At 43.5% G+C, this 25,422-nt stretch overlaps 1 protein-coding gene across 2 annotated transcripts in view; it reads right to left on the bottom strand.

The window, feature by feature from the left end:
• LOC125300674 (cyclin-dependent kinase-like 5) overlaps positions 1–25,153 on the bottom strand; it is a 55,590-nt gene extending 30,437 nt beyond the window's left edge. For both annotated transcript variants that reach the window (XM_048252765.1, XM_048252766.1), the window contains exons 1-3: positions 25,071–25,153; positions 18,050–18,278; positions 13,985–14,019 (exon numbers count right to left, since the gene is read on the bottom strand). In XM_048252765.1, the coding sequence (XP_048108722.1) occupies positions 13,985–14,019; positions 18,050–18,086 (72 nt within the window). In that variant the 5' untranslated portion in view covers positions 18,087–18,278; positions 25,071–25,153. The remainder of the gene's footprint in view (positions 1–13,984; positions 14,020–18,049; positions 18,279–25,070) is intronic.
• Positions 25,154–25,422: the final 269 nt, after the last annotated feature.

The raw sequence follows: 25,422 nt of genomic DNA, 5'->3' as shown, positions 1-25,422 counted from the left end.
TGTGTGTGTCTGTGTGTGTGAGAGAGAGTGTGTCTGTGTGTGTGTGTGTGTGTGTGTGTGTGTGTGTGTGTGTGTGTGTGTGTGTGTCTTTGTGTCCGTGTTTGTATGTGTGTGTGTGTGTGTGTGTGTGTGTGTGTGTGTGTGTGTGTCTTTGTGTCCGTGTTTGTATGTGTGTGTGTGTGTGTGTGTGTGTGTGTGTGTGTGTCTTTGTGTCCGTGTTTGTATGTGTGTGTGTGTGTGTGTGTGTGTGTGTGTGTGTGTGTGTGTGTGTCTTTGTGTCCGTGTTTGTATGTGTGTGTGTGTGTGTGTGTGTGTGTGTGTGTGTGTGTGTGTGTCTTTGTGTCCGTGTTTGTATGTGTGTGTGTCCGTGTTTGTATGTGTGTGTGTGTGTGTGTGTGTGTGTGTGTGTGTGTGTGTCTTTGTGTCCGTGTGTGTGTGTGTGTGTGTGTGTGTGTGTGTGTGTGTGTGTCTTTGTGTCCGTGTTTGTATGTGTGTGTGTGTGTGTGTGTGTGTGTGTGTGTGTGTGTGTGTGTGTGTGTGTGAAAGTGAGAGCGTGTGTCACTCTCTTTCACTCCTCCCTCTTCTGTCCTCCAGTTCAAATCTCCTCTACGATCAAATCTTCCACCATCTCCTCTCATCTCTCACACCCTCTGCGAAAAAAAGGGGATGCAATCTATACCCCTTAAGGGCTCTTTGGCTTGTCTTCAGCTTATATCTCTGACCAACTGCACAGCAGTGAAGATCACTTCTTTACAGGTATGAGAAGCACTTCAGTGGTACTAACACCATCTTGCCAAGAAGTGGATGGCTGATGCTGAAACGCTTTTCTACCGACTCTTACAGTGTGTTTTTTGTCTTAAGTCCATAACCTCTGTGCTCAATGCAGTCCAGGTAAACGTCTCCCACTATGGGAGTCGGGGACTGACCAAGCCTATGAGCCTCTGAGGTGAGGTTCGGCAGTGTAAGATGAACAGCCAACGCGTGTCGCGGCTCACATTTCACCCACTGTACCCGCCGACCAGAGGTGGAAAAAGTACGAAAATATTGTACTCAAGTAAAAGTACCAATACCTTGATGAAATATTACTCAAGTACAAGTTAAAATATCGATCTGAAAATGTAAAAGTAAAAAGTAGTTCATTTAAAATGTACTTTAAGTAAAAGTTACTTAGTTACTTTTTTTTTTTTTTTTTTGGGGGGGGGGGGGGGTTCCAGAACAACCAGTTTTACCAAAGACTTTCTAATGAGGAGATACAGCACTCAAAAGATCCTCCATAGGAATGCATGGGGTTAGTTTGTAACGCCAATATGGCAGTTGTCTACACATCATATGTCTATACATATCACAACCCTTCCGCGGCAAAACGTTGACATGTGAATATATTGAGCCAATCATGTGGTGTGTTGTAAAATACATTGAGCCAATCATGTGGTGTGCTGTGAAGACATCGTGCCAATCATCTGTTGTGATCTCGCTGCTGGAGCAAAATTGCTGTCGTGAAGTCTTACGCACACGCGTTTCTGCTGAAACAGAAATGTGTTGCAATACGGCCGCCGAGTGGAGGTACTTGCCTGAAAAGGACGTTGAGAAATGGAGATCTATGTGAAAAATCACCATAAGTTCATAAGTTTGAGCAGTAGTTGATTTTCAAAGTTAGTTGCACTCATCCTTGGGTCGCTTTGCAGTAAACAGTAATCCAGCACAACTGAAAAGCCCCTCACAGGCAGCTGAGGCAGGCAGGCCAATATTGAGTTGCAGAGAGTTTTTTTATATTTGGAAACGAGCAGAAGGTTCAGCAGATTAAAGGGCGTCGTACTGGGGGGGAAAGTGGGAAGTATAGGGCCCCAATGGAGGAGAGGGCCCGTGAAAAGTGGAATACAGGGGGCACAACATTTTCACCAGGCATTAGTAATAACTCAGGTAATCCACACATAAAAAATCTAAACAGCTCCATAAGTAGAGTGATGTAATGAAGTGGAATAACACAGGGGAAAAGTATTGAACAGGCTAAGAAAAAGCACTAAGGCAAGGAAAGGGAAGGAACGAGCTGGAATCTGTATAGAGAGTAGTTATCTTTTCTATCTGTGCAAATTAATATAAGCTTGGTTAGTAGCCTACATATTGGTGGGCTATAAAAAGGTTTTTCATTACCAAGGTGTCACACAAGAAACATTTCATGATGGATAAAAGCAAAAAGCTCTCCCAAGACCTTTGCAACCTTATTGTTGCAAAACATATCAATGAAACTGGTTACAGATGCATTTCAAAACATCAGAATCTTCCAGTAAGCAGCATGGGAGCCATTATCTGCAAGTGGAAGAAACATCACTGCATCATCAACCGGCCATGCACAGGATCTCCTCGTAATATTTCTGACCAGGGAGTCAGAAGGATAGTCAATTCCAAGAGCCAAGGACCACTTGGAGAAAGCTCCAGAAAGACTTGAAGGCAGCCAATTCAATTAAATAGTTCTGGAAGTAACTAAAGATCAGGATTCACAAGAGGGACCCCTGGAATCTGTTTAGAACAATGGGCCAAAATCAGACCTGATACTGCGACCAATAAGTTTTGTCATACAGGAAATGTCTTGAAGCTGTCTTTACAAACAAAGGCTTTTCCACAAAGTATTGAAGAAATTTCAGTAGGCACGTTTAATACTTTTTTCCTGTGTCATTCCACTTTAAAACACAAAACTCTTATGTTTGGATTTTTTATATGTGTGTTCATATAATGTGTGGTGAAAATTTTGAATAGACTCACTGGAAGTTTAGGCTAATTACTGAAAAAAAAAAGCGTTCAATTATTTCCACCATATATTTATTTTACCTGAATATTTTAACTTCCAAATTAAATGTCAAAATGAATGTCAGACGAAATTTAAAGTTTGACTGACTGGATTTCGTACACAAAACATAGTGAAAACTATGTAAGGTCACTCTCACTCTCCCTTGCTAAAGAGCTAAATGGTTTAGTCCGCCTGCACGATTCATAAGGTAGTCTATCTTTTGTTTATTTAGTTGAGCATCGCTAGTAGTGGACCGCTAATTGTTGTGCTGCTGGTGCAATGTCTTTCTCCAAGAAAGCCAAGTCAGGTTACTAAAAACAAAGGCCAAAACAGGAAAAAGAGAGACATCAAAATGAGGGGAAACAACTGCTAATAAACTTCTTAAGCTACATTCATGCATTGTTTTGCTCCAGTTGAAAATGTTTCTGCGTAATTTGTCAGCTGTGATAATGCGTTCAATAAATTCTGATTTTAAAGTGGAGCAGGGGACGAAATTGAGCGGAGCGACCTGACGCGAATTTGAGCGGAGGAGCGGCCGACTAGGCCTAAACAGACACCTGCTCTCAGCGCAGTGTTGACTTGCGCGTCTTTTTAAGATGGTGAGCTTAAACGAAAGCAAGCCCTCTAATCGGACGGGCAAGACTGACAAATATACAGGGCTAGGCCTGTCCAGGCCCGCCCGTGGCTACGAGTATGCTTTCTAAATTATTTAGCTAACTCCATCCCCATCCACGAACTTAGGCTACTATGGCCAATATCTTTGAAATTGAACGGTCTTGGTTTTATTAGGAAGACATGAATTCTGGGTGGGTTTTGAGCATGCCTCAGACTCGTGGTGTGAGCGGTAATGGAGCAGAACAAAGCGGCCGCTCCGGCCTCTAAATTAAAAAGCGCTCAGCGCTCAAATTCCATCCATATTACACAAAACTATAAAATAATCTAAACTTCATTCACTCTCGGTGAATAGATCAGGACATACTTGCGGAACAGGCTGCAGGCCAACAGTCTGACAGCCTGCATGAAGATAGATATTAATGGTCCAATAGTAAAACAGTATAATATACTCTTGTATTCTCAGTGCAATTACCAAAGGGCCCTTGAAATGTTTTTTTTTTTTAAAGCCAAGGAGGATGGCTTGTAGCGATGCTAGTTGTCAGCTCTGCCATAAGTAGTGACTGATCACATTTGCACATTTTGTTGTTTTGCACTTTCTTTTGCACTTGTTCTATAGTTTGTAATAGTCTTTGTTAAAATTGCACAAATTACACAAATATTTTGAAATATTTGTATACTGTTGTATAGTTTGTTTGGTGTTATTACTTTGTTAACTGTTATTTTGAGAAGCTGGTTATTTATTTAATATGCAGTGTTTAATAAATAATTGTTAAATGTACAGAGTCTGTAGTGTATCGCACAAACAAGACGCCAGCACCCACAACCCCCACCAGTCGGACCGACACCATAACACCCCCGTTTGGACGACCTACCACCTTGACTAACACATTTAGGGAAACCCTGCACCTATATGATAGGAATGCTAAAGCGTTATTTGCTATAGCGTTACAAACTGTAATGTCTATGGTTCAAAATGTTCCCTAAATAAATGCAAATGTCCCCACACTCAACTAACAGCACAACTGACTAAAAAAGTCTCCTGAGGTCACATCCTGACGACCCAGTGTTCTGAGATGATCCTCCCTCAAATTAGCTCTATAACACTCCATGCTGAGCACACATGGATACAATTATGCAAAGAGCGCCAGCGCCTCTTCATCTCAGCGTGTGTGTGTGTGTGTGACTAAAAGAGCATCCTCCATCCCTCCAGCAGTGGGTGAGCCATCATACCCTCAGGAGATCAGGGGTAAACAGTGCAATATTTGTCTACCTTTCCACAGCGAAAGGAAAAAAAAAACAACACTACCAGAAATATAATAAACAACAACACAGAGGTGTGATTTGTGTTTTATTCACGCTGTTGTTGTTTTTCCTGCATTGACTTACTCGTTTGTTGTCTCGCCGTTTGCGGGAGGTGGCAGAAGTGCCATCTCAGCACTTCCTGTGACATAAGACAGCTGCCGTAAATCAAATTAAAGCGACAGCGGCGAAGTCTGAGCCAGCCACAGAAGCACACTCACTGAGTGGGATAGCTGTGCGCCCGCCGCGCCATAATTACCATATTAAAGGCAAACACACAGACTTGGGGAAAAAATTGGAGGGGGAAATTGGAGGATCGAAAGGAAATTTTTAATAGTGTCCTCTAATCTTCATAAAAGAGACCCTCTCCCTGCTTCCTCTATACTTGGCAAAAAAGCAAAGAAACATCCCTTCCCTTCAGAGAGAAGCAGTGTCTGTGATGATAAGTGTTTTGTCTTTGCCAGTTAGAACTCTCTTACCTGTAAACTGATTTCAGCATACCAGTAATATGTGCCACAGTGCAAAAAGGGGTTTGACTAATTCCTGACAAAGGATCCCCTGCCTACTCTACATGGCAAAAGTAGCCCCATGGTCATTCTGGTCATTGGTCATTCTATGAACCTTCAATATTCAGACACCCAGGCACAGACACAGACACACACACACACACACACACACACACACACACACACACACACACACACACACACACACACACCAGACACACACACACAGACAGAGAGGCAGTCTGATGTGTTCAATTTGCTAGCTCCTGTTCACACGGCCTTTTGCTTGCTGAGCTATCAGGTTGAACCCATTTGACATGGCCACCAAGGTCCTTTATTTTCGTTGCGCTCAGGGGACCATTTTCCAATCTTTCCCGAGCAAACAAATACTACAGTACGTGCCATTAACTGCCCGGTCACTCTTGCCCCACATATCACACAAAGCACTGAAACAGGTGACACTGAATAGAAGACAAAATACACTTTCTTCAGCGTCTTACAGTATATGTCACCAATTCATGTGTAAATTTTCTTGAGAGAGAAGTTCCCTGCCTCTTGGAAAACACTGAAGTACCTTGTTTACCATTTTATATAGTAATTATAGGCCTCAGACAGGAAAAACAAGATCTTCCAAGCTTTTGGTGACGGGCTGTGACACGTTTGCACACACACTTATGACAACATGAAGCCTGCAATCAGAGTGACAACAGAAACAGGCGCTATGGATGTTGTGTACAAACATCAAGGGTTGTTCCATAAGCATCAAACTAGACTAATTTCCAAGGTAATAGCCGAGTACACAGCTCAACATAATGCCTGGAAAGCGAGTCATTTTTTCAGGATTATTTTGCAATTAAAAGGCTGCACAGTGCTGTAAAAAACACACTGGAAGTCAAGGAAAAGTTGTGTCCTATACATGTTATATGCACTGCTTGTCAAATCATAGTCAAGAATGATGAACAAATCACTCGGATGGAGTTGTGATGACAACAGGAAGACAGCCTGTGTCATTAGGCTACAGGCATCATAGGCAAAGTCCATAGCTGTGGTCTCACTAGGAGATCCCAAACTTTCCTAAGACCTGACCTGGGTCACAGCCTCTCTAGCTAAATTGCATATTTCTCCCTTCACTGCACATGTCACTCTAAGACCACGCTGTTGTGCTTATGAACCAAGATTTGGTCGCCATTATTTAATGGCCTGCAGAAACCACACAACTCTCAAATCACAAACGCACCATCGAATTTCCTAACTCATATCATTCTCTCTAAGTAAACCTGAATTCAATCCTTAAAAAAAACAAAAAAAAAAAACAGAAATAATGCACCAAGGTTTATTGTGACAAACACAGACAACCCTGCTGTGAAGCGATGTGAAATTCACTATTGTTATTTATTGAATGGCGATTATTTTCTCATCACAAGGTACTAAACACAGGAGGCCTTATCCTCCTTAATAGTTTATTTCCATTGATCAGAGGCCTTTGTAGCTGCCTCTTGTCAGTGTTAATACACAGCGATAGCTGTGTCAGGTGCGTTAAGTCAGTATGGATTAATCGAGGAGAAGAAGCCTGTGACACAGCATGAAGCATCAAATTAATTTCAAAGAGTAAAAAATAGATCTGGTGCCCTGTTACTAGTCAAGTCAGAGGGAAAAATGAATTGAGTAAGTAATTGTCAAAGGCTATAAAACATGATAAAAGCAGGGGAAAATAAATATTACTTTCTCCACGCCATGTTTTATTGCATGTGACACATAAACAGCTTTTTTCGCATATGTGACATGTTCATTATTTATGTCACTTACTCTGCATCGCAAAACAACGTGTTCACAGAGCATAAATCAGGGAGTGCTCCAGAACATTCAATACAGGGGAACTCGGAGGTTTATTCTGAGTCTGGGTTGACCTGGTTTTCCTTGCAGCACCATTAGACCGCAGCATTTCGGGGGAGAAGTGAGAGATGCTGTGAGGCAGGGGACAAGGGGGGCAAAATGATAGGGCCGATAAGCCCCATATGAGTACGAGCTTGTGGTGGTCCTGGGTTGACAATAACACGCATTTGTGTGTGTGTGTGTGTGTGTGTGTGTGTGTGTGTGGTAAATTTCACAACAAAGAGGAATCTATACAGTGCAACCTACAGTATATGCAGACAAGCATACAAGCATACACACTTACACACACACACACACACACACACATACATACATACATACATACATACATACACACACACACACACACACACACACACACACACACACACACACACACAAACACCTTTTTCCAACTTCTGCTTTTTATGTTCCTGTGCAGAGGCATGCCTGGAATTCTCATTCAGACTCAGCTGTCCTACAGGGAGGCCTTCCCTCATCCACACAGCAGAGAGGTTCTGATTGTTATCAAAGCCAACCATTCCATCCACTCCTCCCTCCCTCCCTCCCTCCCTCCCTCTGTCTCTCTTTCTCTCCCAGCTGACCATCATTCCGACCTCCCCTCCATCCCATCCTATCTCATCCCCAGCAATTGGCCAGGCGGGTGGCGGATCCCTTATCTTCCGGTCGTACAAGCCTGCAGCTGGCAGCGTGGCATTAGGCGCCTGTGGCACGGGTCATGGGACGACTGTGGGTCGTAATTAGCTTCTCCGCTTTCCATGCAGCATCTGCTGCGCATGGCCGCCGCGCCCCCTTCCGTCCTCTACCATTCACTCTGGCCGATGTGAGGCTGTGGGGGTCTCTGGTGGGCATCGACAGGACAGAAAGAAGGAAAAACAAACGTACACACACACACTCACACACAACCATAGATACACATACACATACACATACACATACACATACACATACACATACACATACACACACAGACACACACATACACGTACACATACACATACACATACACATACACATACACATACACATACACATACACATACAGAAACACACACACACACACACACTACCCATACATATTACCAAGGATCTCTGAATCGATGTTGGGCCACGGACCATGATCCACTCCTGCAGAGGCACCCAGGCTTTGGAGGAGAGCGAGACATGACAACGCCTACGCAACGTAACGTTGAAATGTCCCGTGCTCCCATAGTGGAGCTTGCCCGGGGTTCTCTTGCTGAGGATCACTGGCACTCCACACTAAAGTCAATTCAGAGGCAGCAGCACCGGCCGTGTCATCACGAGCACAGAGCACAGCGGCGCACAGCATCGCACAACAGCTGATGTGAGAGTAGGAGAGGAGGGGGCGAGGGATGGATAAATGTGCTGCCAGGCGTGCGCTCCACAGTTGGCCTGCCGCTATTCTGGTGCAGCAGCAGCAGCAACACGAGAGGACGCAGGGCAGAGCGGGTGATGGTGTGTGGCTTTGAAGCGGCCCTAGTTGGCATGGATGCCAGAGACCTCTCTCTGTGTGTGTGTATGTGTGTGTGTGTGTTTGAGTGTGTGTGTGTGTGCCCTTGAAGGAGCGGAGGAGGAAGAGGAAGAGTGTGGGAGAGGAAGGTGCACAGCCTGGCTCGAGGTGTTACCAGCCACACCTCACTCATCCAGCATTAGCAGCACCAGAGGCAGCAGGAGAGATGACACCCCCCCATCTCCCAGTTCTCTCACTTTCACATCCTTCCTGTCATACTGAGGACTCACTCACTCACTCACTCACTCACTCACTCACTCACTCTCTCTCTCTCCCCTCTTTTCTCTCTCTCTCTCCCCTCTCTCTCTCTCTCTCTCTCTCTCTCTCTCTCTCTCTGTCTGTACTATGTTATAGAGGAAAACAAAACTATGAGTCATATATGCAAACAGATATTAATCTAATGGGTGGACACCCAAGGCACACACACAAATACACAAACACAGACACAGACACACACACACACACACACACACACACACACACACACACACAACCTCGGCAGACAACTGTGTGATGTATTCTTGGAAAATGCACAGCGGCGCAAACAACACATGGCAGAAAATTGTGTCAGATTCGACATGTGTTAGCTGCAGCGCTATGCGCTATAAATAAAGCCCGAGAGCATGTTGAAGTCCTCCCTGTTTTTGTGTGGCGATAATCAGGGGCCTAATGATAGCGCCACAGTGGCTGGGGCTCTAATGGAGAGCTTGTTGGTGGGTGCAGCTGCTTTTGGAGATGGCTTTGGATCAATCAGAGTGTGAATTATAAAGCACAGTAATTACAGGCTGAGGATGCCGACTACAGCAGCAGCATCCCCAACACTGCCACTACCACACCACCACCACCACCACCACACTGCACCAGCTCGCACCCCTCCCTTTCTCTTTTGCTCTCTCTCTCTTTCTCTCATTCAACATCATGAGGACCCACTTCACACAGAACACTGACTCGTTCTCACACGGTCCCTGCATGATACATACATACTGTACATACTACACACACACACACACACACACACACACACACACACACACACACACAAACACACACACACACACACACACACACACACACACACTCACACAATAACATTCTCATTTCCTTTCTGTGCTCTGAGCCCATAGAAACACAAGAGCACACACTGGCCAATCATGCCCAGCCATGCTCTTCCTCCATCTCACATGCAGAAGAGGATGTTAAGTTAACCACGGGTAGCAGCTCTGCCATTCATTTGTTTTATGAGAGAACCAATCTGTGAGCCTTAAAATGACTCCAATAAGACTGACAGTAACACACTAATTATAAGACTGAATGGCATCAATGGTGAAAGCTTCATTAAGCTCTCTGGCAAAGTAGGAGGCTCGGAACATGGAAGTAGGACACTGGTGACCTATCTATAGCATTCTATTTCTATGGTTCTATCTATATGTCTATGTCTATATCTAGATTCTTCACAAAGAGTACTGTAGTATGCATGTCCTCCAGTACAGCTGAAGTTAGGTAGTTATGCCAATAGCCCTATTTCACTGTGTCAAACACAGCACAGCACAGCACATTTAATGACGACATACATAAAACAGCATTATGTGCTGACATATATTTTAGTGGTAACAACATTGCTTATACAGCAAAGATGCAAAACATACTTGGTAAGCCATATAATATATTTTCTTTTTTCTTCACTTTCCCTGTTTTTTTCTCTTCGATTTGACAAAGTAGATTGAACGTGACCTTTTGCTGATGCTATTATTCCATTAATATCTTAGGAAAAAGTGAGCTGGTCTTTGGAGGAATAGGCTACATCATTATTCACTTTGGGAAGCTCAAGACAAGGGAACAGTGTTTCATTTTAAATGGACCAACAAAAGGGACCAGGGTATTAAATATAGATCATGTATCTTGTCGAGCTGGGAATGTAGGCCTCAGATTATTATTTTCCCGTTGTCGACAAGCTGTGGGCAGCCGTGGCCTAAAGGTTAGCACTTCGGACTTGTAACCGGAGGGTTGCCGGTTCGAATCCTGACCAGTAGGCCACAGCTGAAGTGCCCTTGAGCAAGGCACCTAACCCCTCACTGCTCCCCGAGCGCCGCTGTTGTTGCAGACAGCTCACTGCGCCGGGATTAGTGTGTGCTTCACCTCACTGTGTGTGCAGTGTGTTTCACTAATTCACAGATTGGGATAAATGCAGAGACCAAATTTACCTCACAGGATCAAAAGAGTATATATACTATACTATACTTATAAGCTGCCACAGACCCCTTATTCTGGAGACTTGTGCTGCGCCATGACTAGCCAGACATTTTATGGCACTTTTTTAAAGTAACAAAAGCAGCTTGTTTTTGTTGTTTTTTTTCCCAGCCATGAGGATTGCACATAAAGAAGCATATAAAACTCAATGGAAAACCCTACTGCTGAGCCTAATGTCCTGGGACACTGGTGTCGCAAACAACAGTACTGTACTCTGCCGAGGGCCTGTTTACACAAGTTGTTTTCCAACAGTGATTTGGAAGAGAGAGAGACTTTGAGAGACTTGTGTGAATATACATTTCATGAGATGTTTTGCTGGTTTACTATGGATGAACAAACTGTGGTTTGCTATCGGTAGATGACTTACTATGGGCAAATAGTCACAGTTTGTACACTAAGTTTGTGCACTTAGTGCAACTTAGTGAACAAAAGAAGCAGAAGTCAGCACTATGAAAACACACCCTTTCAATTTGAACGCCATCCATACAATGGCTCTGTACAGAACACATCGACACGTCACCAAATCCTATGCAGTGTCCTTACCGAGAGGGCACACACAGTTGATTATCTCAATGTCTTTCAAAAGTAAATGACACTGACAAAGCGGCCCTGTTCGTTGGCCTTGGCCCCGCACCAGACGTAGTCACCCCACTGCCCTTTGGTGAGCGAGATTCATGGAACTCGATCGATAGATGATATTAGGCCATCAACAAACACAGCGGGAGTTGTTGTTGTCAGTTTGAGAGTCATGACCCACCAATAAAACCTATTGACCTCCATTTGAGTTTTCTCCCTGGCTGGTCGATAAGCTGATTGATTGATGTCGGCCTGCCACTGCAGGCAGGTGAAGGACACTCGAGGTCGTAGGATTTGCTTGTTTGGGTTGTGAGTAAACCAATGCTTTTACATGATGTTGCACTGTGTGAGGGGCTTGGGGGACGAGGTTCCTCTCCTGGCACAAGGAGCAACATTGCTTGAGAGCCAAAAGACTGACACACGTCACAGGCATCTCATGGGGGGGGGGGGGGTGGGGACTATCACCACACGTTCCTCCACTACAGCCAGCGTGGCGAACAGGAGGAGGTGGAATGCGTGTTGGCCTTGCCCTGAAATAGAGTGACCATCTGCCCTGGTCTACAGGAGAGTAGGGTAGGACGGACAGGGGGGATGGAGGGTGGAGGGTGACACTAGAAGTCACGTCTGGTGATGTGGTGGAATCTAAATAAATCGCTCAGTGCGTGGCCATCCTTCAAATTTGGGGAAAGAGAGAGAGAGAGAGAGAGAGAGAAAGAGAAGTAGAGAGGGAGAGGGAGGAGGTGGAGAAACGAGTGGGCAGCTCACCCATCAGCACAAAAGTGGCTCTGCAGGAGCCGGATCTGTGCATGTCAGAGACCTGTGAGCGGCGGAGATCCTAAATTGTATTCATAAGCCTCAAGGTTTTGGGCGACAGATTACCTGTCAATCTCAGCCCTAATACATTACAGGTTAGAATGGAATCCTTTGTGTAAGTGAAATACATTTCCTTGTGCTACATTCAACGTGGCATGTCATAAAGGCCTTGTGCTGTTTCCCCGGTGATGACAATGGGCCCTGACTCTAGAGCTGCTTATTTTGGCGCCCAGTCTGGAACCCAACAGTGATGGAGGCGAGTTCTGGCCACACGTTCACATGAACATCTGCTGTATTCATGTTCCCCCCTCACATGCAATATGTCCCTTTCACATGGAAATAGTGGGGAGATTGTGAGGCAGACATTCAGTAATGTAACACCAAAGCTTCACATATTTAGTAAATTAAATAATGAATAAATTAAGCAAACAAAAATATGCTATTTTGGTCCTCCCTTCAAAGGGCTTCTGTTATCATGTATTAGGATGCACTGACTACGTCTAGGTTGAACGCAATCCCATTTTATTTTCCCTTGGTTGTTGGTGACAAGCCAGAGAAGTAGACAGCAGGATTTTCAGATTGTCCATCTCGAGCCAAAAAAAAAACCTCAGACATCACACTTCCTGAAAGAACTACCCACTATGGTATAGCACAGAAGACAGAGGACACCATTATGTGACACTCAGCTACACTGCTCACCCAACACTCTCGCCGCGAGAAAAAAAAAATACTGCACATTTCCTCTGTGACATCAGAGCGGTATAATTAAACGCAAACAAACTAATGACTCAGCCCTGTCTTAAACTCCCATCAGATGCCAAATCCAGCTTTAATTAATTGGGATCCTGGAGCATCATATTTACATGGCTGATAGATAGCTAAACCTCCCCCTGCTGGTCTAAATTCAGCTCTTGCAGGATTAAGGAGGTCTCACCCATATGCTTCTATCAGCAAAAATACAGGCGGGTCCCTCACCCTGGTTAATCTAAATGCCCCCCATGCATGATTCACAGCGTCGGCTTTGAACTTTAAAAGAGAACTTCCTCCGTTGATTAAGTGAAAGGTCGTCATGTACACAACTCCAAATGGCTTTAACTAATTCTGTTAAACACGTATTCCAGAGTGTATAGGGTGATATGACTATTCCTCACATTACATAGGATAAAGCACCCTCTTAAGAACTGTTGCAATATTTACATTCAGTCTTTCCTTAAAGGTGCTCTAAGCGATGCTGGGTAACGTCACTTCTGTTGACTTTTAAACAAAACAGAGAGCTAGCTTGCTACTTCCTCCCCCTCCCTCCCGTGCTGCTCCCGTGCAATTGAAACTCTCGCTAAACGCGCATCTCGTCTGTGATTTGCTGGAACAGTTTGTTATGTTTTTATGGGCTAGGTTTGCCCAAGTTGTTTTTGTTGCCGCTTTTGGAGCCTGGGCTGTCCACAGAGATTGCGTTTTTTTACAGTGTATTCAGGACACAGACAGCTAGCGGTTTGTTAGGTGATGTTTGCAGTAAGTGACATAAAATGTTTTAGCCTAAAAAACACGTGGCATCAGTTAGAGCACCTTTAATAGGTCTCCAAACACTTCTTCATTGATCATTGCAGTTTTATCAGTAGTCCAAGAAAATATCTTCAAACAATGTTTAAATTGGAAATATACACTAGTATAGTACAAAAGATTCTTTTAGTGTTGTGACTGGAAAAAGGAACATTTTCTTACCTTGTGTCGACACTTCAGGACTACACCATAGGCTCCTGTGGACGTGTGAAGTAGAGAAGAGCAGATAAAGCCATCAGCAATCTCATCACACTTCCTATAATCATTCTATATTTTCCATGCAAATGATGTCTTGTAGAATTTGACAGAGGGCTGCTGTTCTCTCCCATTAACACGGAGAGAGCAGCATGTACAATGAGCAAGCTCAATTTTTTGAAGGGGAGGGGGTGCGGTGGGGTGGGGGTAGAAATAACACTTCACACATTCACTGTGTTTTCCTAGCCTGGGATTACCGACCTACGACCTTTCGGCAAATTTGGGATTTGCTTTGCAGGTCTGTCTAGCCAAAAGGCCATTGAAGCTCATTTCTAATGTCCCTAAAACATGGGCATGCAAATCACTAATCCGGCATGGACGTGTTTTTCTTTGGAACTGAGTAAACAACTGCATTTAAAACCTTGGTTTACAAGATTGTTACAATTTTGATTTGTTAAGAGCTTAATGTACCAATTTAAGTTTAATTTCACTGCTAGTTATGTCCCTGCTGGAAGTCGTAAATCAATGAACCTTTTCCAGACCCACACCCAATTGTACAATTGTGAAGGTCTGGGTGTTCCCAGGCTAGTGCTTTCCTTTTGTCCTCCTTCATTTCATTTTGTGATAATATGTGAGTGAATGGCAATCTGCGGATGGAGATGATGACTTGCGGGGCTGATTTAAACGTTGGAATGGTGTCACCTTCATTGACAAATCTGACATTCAGACAAATAGGACGGCATTAAGGGGAATTTGTTGTAAGCGACTGTCGCCGAGCCGTCTGTCGAGAGGTGCAGGAAGGAATACATATGAGCTTGCCCGTCTCGGCGCCCACTGCAAAGGCAACCGGAGTCGGGAAATTCAGCCCTCTCGAGTTCAGCCATGGAGTGAGGCATAATCAGGTGAATTCAATTGTACAAATATAAACATTCCTCGGCTTCTAAATCCAACGATGGTATATCTTTGCTTCATCCATAAAGGATGAAGGGAGGGAGCTGATCTGTTTTGAAATCAGCCAAACTATGCACAGGCCTATGGGATACCTAATCTGAAATTATGAAGTGCTTTGCACAATTAAATATTGCAATTGGCTTAAACTGCTGTTGAGGGAAATGACAGGGAGATTAATGATGACAAATGGACATGGCACCTTATTAGCTGGTCAATCAAACACCTGTGCAAGCAAATAGGAGTCGTGTCAATTAACGCATCAGTCAGTAATTGTCTTTTTATAGGTTGTGGAACAAATCAATAGCCTAGACATGCTTAATTGCATCAGATGCAGTGAGATAGCGGCTTAACACACACAGGCCGGTGAGAGGCAGCTGAGGCCGTGGCTCTAGCTCAGTGGAGTGCGAAATAAAACATGATTCTTGGAGCGTGTGTGTGTGGGTGGGAGAATGGGGTGGAGGGGGTTTAACTAGGTGGCAGGGGCCGCGAGTCTAACTGGGGCACTCAGCAGGCGATGGCAGGGTCTGGCGGTGGCTCCGATTGCCATCAGCTCTAGTGTGAAACTCGGCCCCTGGGGACCCCCCGGCTTTCTGGAGAGCAGCTCTTCCTCCTCCCAAGCCTCTCCAGAAAAAAATCGGCAAATCAGCGCTGCACATCTGAAAGCTCAAGAGATGAGCTCTCCAAATACCCCTAGGGTGTTTGGGTCAGAGAAAGTTGTGTGGATATGGTGGTGTGTGTGTGTGTGTGTGTGTGTTGGGGGGGTCTTGGACCTTTCCAGTCTTGGGTATGTGAACTTGGCTTCAGATATAAGTAGTTATAGAGTAGAAGTCAAAGAAGTGCCCTTCATCTTCAAAGGATTATTCTTCAATTAAAAGCCAAGAGATTCTACTTCAGCATAAACAACCATCTTAACGTCCTCTTAAGAGTGAGATAATTCCAGAATGTTCAAACCGTATATGGAAATGAGGTCATGTGTGGAATTGTGCTGCAGGTCTACAGGTACAGACTGATCTCTAATGTGCGCTCAAGGGAACATTTCCACCCACTCAACCTGATGGGCAATGTTCACTCAATGATAAAAGACGACACAGGCAAATCAGACAGGTGCTGTATATAACTATTCAACAGGCGAACTTAATTATCTTGTTATGCCGTGAGAACATGGGCTTTGTGGTTGCATTGTAAGATTGAATGCAATGAAATTACATGATAAATGAGAAATGTGTCATCTTCAATGGTTGGTGTCTCAATGGACCTTTACAATAGCTGAATGCTGTCAATTACACAATGCGTAACATACATTTTTGGTGGACTAAAGCTCCAAAGAGGCAGGTTGATTATGCTCTAAAAACAATCTTTCTCTGTCCCAAATAATAATAAAAAAGCTGCTCAGAGTGTTATTAAGGTAGCAGGATGCACCCAGCCCCTACCAGGACACACTGCTCCTCCATCATGGACACACTGCTCCTCCATCATGCTCCAGTTGGAGATTTTCTCTCCACTCCATTCAACCCAAATAATTGATTGACCCCAGCCTGGGCCACAAAACCAAACTAGCCATCACGTCCCACAAGTGGGGCACTCAGACACGCATGCACACACACACACACATACACACACACACACACACACACACACACACACACACAGACAGAGAATATAAACTCTCCCTCACCTACATGTGTTTACTGGTACGTCTGTTCCCTTTTCTGTGCAGTGGTGAAGTATTTTTTTCACCCTGCCAATAACCACAAACCCATGGACCGCTGCAGCTGGTGTGAATGCAAAATGCCTGAAAAGATGAGCTATGTCCTTGTCAGTGTGGCTGCTATTTCCCCACTGTGCAGAGAGGCTTCATGGAAATGGTCGAGAGAAGAGCGATTAAGAGGGTGCCAGTGAGGACCGTCCTTTTGTCCTCGATTTCAGCCAAGAAGCACACAGACACATAACTCAAAACTATCAGCAACTATGGTTATACAAGAACCACCAGCCATGAGAAAGCCAAGAGGGCTTACACACCTGTAGATAATTTACTTTGCCAACAGATGGGAGAAAACAGGTTTATTAGTGGCAGCTCAGAGATATAGCAGGGGAAGACAGAAAAGAATAATGTGTTCTCTCGTTTGTGCATTTATGTGCGTGTCTGTGTGTTTGTGTGTGTGTTTGTGTGTTAAGGGACTAGGAGACTGTGTGTGATGCGATGAGAGTGGACTGCAGAGCTAGATTAGGTTGTGCGTTACAAATTAAAGTTGCATGTTTGAAGGCAGCGACTATGCAGCGATGGTTCACTTTTCTGACATGGGAGGGCGGAAATCTCTTTAAAGTTGGGAACATGATGGGCCTCAAAGCATCATCCAGGTAGTTGATTAAAATAAATACGGTGTGAAATGGCAGAGAAGTGAATAATGCTGTGTGACAAGGCAGTGAACTGAAAGAGGCTAATATGTGGCCAGCATGATGCTCATTGGAATAGGAGTGTATGGCTGCATTCTTCTTCCTGTTCACACAAACACATACACATACAAATACACACCCACACACATACAGCATATTTTTTAACACTGCACGGCACGCTTTTGCTGCAGGTAAATGAAGACATGAGACTGTACACAGTGTACCTGTTTTTAGCTACTTGCTGAACCCAGGTGGCATTAAACCATGGTAATCGTAATTGATAAAGTAATCTACACTTTTTAAATATAGCAGGCAATAAAAATAACCATAGGAGGGCTCCACAATGTAGTGGAGTATACGGGAACCTTTCCCTATACGACTGGTGTTGGAGAACTAGGAAAGGTTAGATGAATCGAGGTGTATAAATAGCATTATCCCCTGACATTTCCCTCTTCAGCCTCATGTAAAATGTAAAGACAGTAGTCATGGTGAAGGTGGGGGGGTGAAGCCAGCACCGCTAGTGACACAGGAATCTCAAAATTCTCTGGCAGGTTTTTCTTCGCAATAGACACACATCTTTTCAGGAGACAGGTGACTTTCACAATGCTTGCACCTGAAGACTGATGAGCAGGCTGCAAAAAAGAATTCTATGGAGTCTATGGGGCAAAAAAGGTAAGAAAAGCCTACCTTCACCCACGATTCCAAGGACTTCAAATTTATTCATCACATCACCGATGGCAGGAGACTTCCTGGAGTTGAAAGGCCACAGGGGTGCAAGCTTGTTAGTGGGGAGATAGTGGAGACGGAGCCTGGTTACAGCAGGTCATGGGGCGGCCCAGCGCATGGTCCTGGGAGTGATCCAGAGGGTGTAGGACTTGACACACGCCACATTTTCCCCACAGGCACCCACCATCGGCTAGACAAAAAGCAAAACACACAATAAAATTTGACGTTTTTTTTATTTTACATTTACATTTCTAGTGGAAATACACTGAAAGTGTCTATGCAAAATACCCAGGAACCACACATTGAATAGCCCCAAGCAGAACTGGAATGAGGGCTTGCCAATCCATTTTCAAGCACTGACTTTTGTTGACTGCTGAATGGCCAGATATGACACTCCATTTCAGAGATGGAGCATTGTAATGGACAGCATACAATGAGAGTACTCAAGAATGTAGGGTGCGCTCTTTCTAATGGCATGCCACACAGCACAATGTGAACAATGTGAATTGAAAGTCCTTGCAACATCTTTGCAATTCTGCAGTAAAAAGTGGATAAGACTCCAAGAGGATGGTCATAATGAGGCATCAGCACCCACTATTTCCAAGCACTGACTTTTGTTGACTTCTTAGCTATTCAAAAGTCTGTTATGCAATGGTGTTCCCCAAAGCTCTATCTTGGGACCTCTGCATATTTTTAAACATCTCCACACACTAACCTATTTACAGGCCAAACATCTACACTTCAGACATCCACACATTCTCAAGATTCGTCATAACTAATAGTTGCACAACCATCACACTGTTTTTTTCACATACTCACTCATATACCCAATAAATACCTTCATATACTACTGCTGCTAGTGCAAAACAAACTTAACGTGTAGATCCTGTCTCGTGAAATATGGAAATATGCATGAAAAACATGTTTCTCAGCACCCAAAGCGTTTCTTGCCATAAACAAGCTTATCCAGAGATGTGTCTGATCTCACCTGCAACCCAATTCTTATCTGATCTCACACAGAGTAAACCTATGCATGCACCACACTCCATCTTCACCTATCTGCCACCAAGTCTCCAAGACCTCCCTCCTCCACCTCCTCCTCCTCCCATATCCCATGCAGCCACGGGGCTAGCTAATCAGCATGAATGCAAAAAAAAAGCTGTAGCTCTAAAATTAACTTGTGGTTGTTGTAAACAAGCCAGAGCGAACAGAGAATGCAGCTGCGTGTGATGGCTGACACTGTGGTGAAACACAGCTGATCGATGGAGGCACTTTGAACAGCGGCGGGGGTGGACGCAGGTGAGCAGTGAGCACATCCCATGGGAGCCATCTGGAGCACATGCAGAGATACAAGCATGATGACGCAGTCCCAGTAAACCGAGGACTTGTGTCGTACTACAGCTTGTGCTATGCTTACGTACACAACAAACAATCTATCAGTGGCTTTCTAAACAGATCAGCCTAGAGATGGAAGTAATAGGCCTACATGCTATGTTGTTTGATGTGTACATTTTGGAACAGGCTGTTTCCTTTGATTAATTCCCCCATCTATACAGCTTTTTCTCTTTCTTTCTCTGTGTCTTTCACTCTCTCTCTCTCTCTCCCTATATCCACCCTTCTGTCTTTCTCTCTGTCTCTACTCCCCCATTTGCATTCTCTACTGGAATCCAAACTGTTCCTGGCTCATTAACTGATTTTCCAGCAATCTGCAGAGAGAGCCTCGCTGTGCTCACTAAAATACCACAGAATTTGCAGAATTGGTGCTCCCACTTCCAATACACATGGTGGGAAGTGTTTTAATGGCTGGCAGTTTGTGTTTAGCTTCCCCCTTCCGATGACATATGCAGCCAACGTCTGCCACCGTGGCCTATGATAATAAGAGCTTTAAAGAGGGGAAAAAAAACAATCTTTCCCAGGCATCTTAATCAAATTCAAATTCCATTTGTGACACGCCATCCAATGCCTTTATATCCTTTTATTCATAAATCATGAAAACAATGGATTGGTGCATGCATGCAGGTCAAATCAATGTTATTTGATATCTCAATGTCATTATGTCTTAAAATTAGTTGGTCCCATTTCTACTGGAAAAAGGGAATATTTTTTCCTGGCCAGATATGACACTCCATTTCAGAGATGGAGCATTGTAATGGACAGCATACAATGAGAGTACTCAAGAATGTAGGGTGCGCTCTTTCTAATGGCATGCCACACAGCACAATGTGAACCATGTGAATTGAAAGTCCTTGCAACATCTTTGCAATTCTGCAGTAAAAAGTGGATAAGACTCCAAGAGGATGGTCATAATGAGGCATCAGCACCCACTATTTCCAATACAAAATATATTGCTAGAAATGACTATCAAGTTGTTGTTTTTTTTTTTTTTTTTTAAAGAGTTGACCGAATAGACTATAAGCTAAAACTGAATGGAGTTCACAAAAATGTATAATGCAGCTCAAATATAATGTCCATATACCATGCTGTTCAGAATATCAAACAGATCTGAACCGTATGGTCCTTTCTTCAATTTCTTCCCCAAGGCAAATGCTGCTGTATTATTGAAAAAGCGCAACATGTCTTGAAGTCACGCTGCCTACCAACAGCTTCGCGCCTTGGGGCAAACTATAAGCTCTGGCAAACTACTAATCTAACATGGTGAGCCATTATAAGCTTGAATATTTAGCAACACCATGAGGACATATAGCATTCCATTGTCCACTGTATGTGATTCAACTCAACCCTGAGTTGAATTTACATTTCAGAATGTAAAACTTTAATTTAATGTCTTACCTTCAATTAAACAGATATTTGTTTTCCACTCACTGGCATGGTGGACAAACTGGAGAGGATAAATCATTTCTGACTAAAATAATATTTATTTACATATCAAAGTCTGACAGACTAGTGGGTAGCATGCTGTGGCCTACCACAGACACTAGACTCTCTTCTATCCTTCTTTATAATGCACATTCTAAGACAACTGAGTCATCCTGATGTTCCCACCCACCTCAGCCCACTGTTTCAGGCTGTTTCACACATGACTTAAACCTGTCATCACATCATGAACACACTCTGTGGTGTCCCTCTCGCTATTTCGTCACTTCTCAGTCTGATCGAGATGGAGAAAAACCTGCATAAACAACAACACACACACACACACACACACACACACACACACACACACACACAAACAGTTCTTCCTCCACCTCCACAAAAATGAACAACTGCGAGGAAAATATAACCACGCCCAAACAAGATGAATCTTCTGTTACTGATTATGAACCAATAAATCGGTCCACAACATCTTTTAATGTCTCTGGGCACAGAACCAACAGCAAAGAGATATGAGCAATGAATGCAGCAGTTGTGAGCTGAGGACTGCAGTTGTCAAGTTCATCAGAGTAGTCTCCCGCCTGGACAAAAGCCTGTTTGAAATAGGCAGGGCAGGCAGGTGGCTGAGACTGGGCCCTAGCGATCTGTTCTCTGCCATCCTCTGTTTAGCCAGCCTGACTGACATGGCCATCTCCTCAGTGGACCTGTGCAAACTGTCTGGACACGCAATGGGCTGCAGTGGCCTGGAGGCAAAAGCCAAGGATGGCACGGAAGAAGCTGATTCGGACAGGGGCAGTGATGGAAGGTCAGGCCGATAGAGTGAGCACAGTTGAATATAGACTGTACCGATTTATTGGGTCAATTCAATGACCTTCAATGTGGGGGTGAGAATGGAATTATAAAATATGGAATTATGTTCTTTCAAAGTGTGATCCTATAGCGATCCAAGTGTAAAACTACTTAGTTACTAACCAGTGCAAAATCAGCAGTTAGTTAGCAGTGAGCTGAAAACATACAAGTTTTTCATGTGTACAATGAGAGATCAGCATGACGATTGTCATATCACTGTGTAAATGATTTCACTTGTTTGCTGACCAGCATCCGCTCATCAACAAATGAGGTAGGGCCCATTCCTACAGAGCCTCCTCAAACATGTGGCTTCCAATCTGTCAGAGTGAATAACAGCTGCATGATGTGAGCAAGGGGAAAATTGGTAGCAAATTGTCTAGCTGACAAACACATGCATCTTGATGAAGAGTGTGTGCTTGATGGCTATATTAATCTGAGCAGACATGTCGAGATTCTGCAGCAGGGGACCGCAGTGGAGATATGCTCATCATGCAGCCCGGTGGAATGCCACTTGGATTACCTCCACAAAGACAGAAAAAGCACCAGCCAATCGTGAATGTCCATTTCATTATGAAGCGTGTTTGTGCCGTTTCATTGAACCTCTTCAGAGCCAGCTATTTTCATGGATCCATTTTGTCGATTCAGTTTACAGTCCAAACCAGACTAGTTCTGTGAATTACTTTGTGCTATCAATTTGCAGAGAATGAGCTGCTGGCAACAGGCACTTAATTGTATCTAATTGTTAAAAGGATTTGGAGAACAATGACCAGCTGCCAGATGTAATTTGATTGCATACATTCCAGGCAGGCATCCACAAAGAGATGAAAAGAGGTAAATTGAAAAACACTTTCTGTTTTCTTCCTATAAAAGCCCACTTTTCAAGGTTAACATACAAGAGATTAGTGTTTTGTGCTAATGAGATGCATTTAGAATAATTGGTAGATGACAGCTCTTGCACTGAATTCATCACAGAAAAAAAAAAACATTAAAATACTTTCTGCTTGAGATATTGAGTAAAAAGATCATCAATCATCGTTCTCTGCACTAGGCAAAGGCACGACATTACCTTCAAAGTCAGCATACCAAAACCAAAACAAACACAAACAGGGCAGCTAAGGCAAACTTTTAAAATTCTACGAGAGGAAACAGTCAGAGGTCCATTACTCAAAGTGAGTCATACAAAGACAGTTGTAATGATGTCATCTTGTTGTTAGCCCCCCCCCCCAAAAAAGCACTACTCAGCAACGCTCTCAAGTGTAGCAAGCAACAGTCATATTTTGCAGGCACACGCACACCTGTATGGCCTGAGACCACTGGAGAACCATTCACATTTTTAGAGAAGATGACCAGCGCTCTACTTTCAACACACTTGTTAGAAACTACTTCAGGAAGACTGCAATAATGAACGCAGGAAGACTCTGAGAGAACAGTGCAGTTAACCGTCATGATCAGAACACTCTGCGTCAAACAACAGGATGAATCATGTGTGGTAATGAACCGTTGGTAGCATTCAGATGAACATAAACATTCTCTTGTAGCCATTTATTTTGACCACTATGGACTACATAAAGATCTGTTTTTCCCAAGAGAGAGAGAGAGAGAGAGAGAGAGAAAGCAAACAGAATGAGAGAAAACAAAGGCTTAGTTAATGATATATTACGAGGTTCAGAGAAATGTCAAAGTGCTGCTCTTATAACATGGCCATTTTGCTTTGGACGAGCTCAAAATTAATTGGATTCTGAAAGCCCCTTTCATTTGACAGCAATATTGAATCTGGCAAGTATATGCCAATTTTATTAGGCAAGGTAGGCTATTTCTCAAAATGTTCTTTGCCAGTTCGCATCAGTAAAGGGGTACACATTTCATAATGACAAATTATGGTGCAGAGGAATTGCCAAATTTCCACTGGATTATCAGAATAGCCTGAGTGAAAACAGACCACTTTAACATGACTTCATGAGGAAATCAAGTTAAATCCTCACCTACTTGTGTCAGTGCCAGACCATGCAACTGGTCTCAGTGGACATGTTAAATGCAGGGCAACTGTTACCGCATGATTGTCAGTGGTTTTGCAAAACACGTGTCATTTCAAGCAATAATGGAGCAAATGTCAGAGCAGTCTAAAAATCTTAATGTCCTATGGATCGTTCCTCTGTCGTACATAACAGGATCTAGCATGAAGGAATGCAAACCGGTTATCTGAGAGGTGAAGAAGATATTGTGCTTTTATTTTAGAAGGTCCTATAAGCATGTGGAAAGATTCTAGTCTGTAACCTAACTCTGGAGGGGTGTTTGCACCATGTTGTAACACATCACACCCCCAGCTTCTTTTTATCTGTAAGACAAGGCAAGGACCCTGTTGCTAGAGACAAATCCTCCCACTCCCCACCTCCTGAACAACACTTAAACATGTCCATTGTGGCATGTCATGAAATATGAGGGCAAATGCTGTATTTCTCTGGCACCAAAAAGATATCCTCGCCACACAATATTTTCATAGTCGACGCAATCTGCTCAGATGCGTAGGTGTTAAAGACAATTACAGACTGGAAAAATGTACTGAGAGGGAGAAACTTAAGAGTACAGCAACGACGATTCATTTGGCTATCTTCTATAAACATCAACACAATATTACATGAAGTGCATCACTTCTATAGGATAGTCTCTTACTGCTCTAAGAACGGAAATATGGATACGCAGTATCAATTATTCGTGGTTCTTATGTTCCACATCAGTGTGTGTTTGTCTGTGCGTCTGTGTCTGTGTCTGAGTGAGTGTGTGGGGGTGTGTAACGAACCCGTTATGACAGGGAGGGATAGGCTGCTGTTTTAGGAATCCAGCTAATTAATGTCATTAGACATTATCTATATCGTTTCACAGGTAGAGGCATTACGAAAAAACTATAACTGCAATTCTATGATAGCCTTTCTCAGATAGCCCACTGCCAACTGTAGGCTACAGATGTGACTTCTGCGCACCGCATTCATTTTGGGAACAGTTTAACACCCCTATTCACTCGCTCGCAACTAAACGTTAACAAATATTATCCATCAAACCCCTCTGCATGTTAGTTGACTATTACAAACTATTTTCTCTTTCTCTGTAAAAACAGCTAGTGGACCATAAACGCTGTGTTGTTACCTTATTGATACGGTATCCTAGCTTGGTTAGTTCTACAACTGTTCACGACATTCTGGTCCAAATAAAAATGTGGAGTTTTGCAAGAGTCTAATCATGATATGAATAACCAGCATAACAGCAACCGAAACAACTTCACAGAAAAACAAATATAGATACTTACTCAAATGTTGCTAATTAATAAACTGCACCCACTCGCATCCTCCTCTGCTGATATTTTCATTGCAGCGGCAATAGTAACCAAACCCCTCAGTTGACAACCTACCATAGCGAATAGCAACCATTTTGACTGGCGTAACGGTATCCAATCAAAATGTATCCCAGGATATTGTGCAAACATCACTGTTCAGAGTAGCCAATAAAAATGGGAGAAAGTCAAAGTATTCTGGGGGTGTTCCATAAAGGCGGGCCAACGCAATTCCTCAAATGTTGATACATCATCGAAGTTTACCAAGCTGTGCAGAAATGCAAGCGATCTGTAGACTGCACACTATCAGTGTAATAGCAATTTCACC

The sequence above is a fragment of the Alosa alosa genome, chromosome 9, assembly GCF_017589495.1.
Source record: "Alosa alosa isolate M-15738 ecotype Scorff River chromosome 9, AALO_Geno_1.1, whole genome shotgun sequence".
NCBI classification, from domain to species: domain Eukaryota; kingdom Metazoa; phylum Chordata; class Actinopteri; order Clupeiformes; family Clupeidae; genus Alosa; species Alosa alosa.
This window is presented reverse-complemented; position numbering and strand designations above follow the sequence as displayed.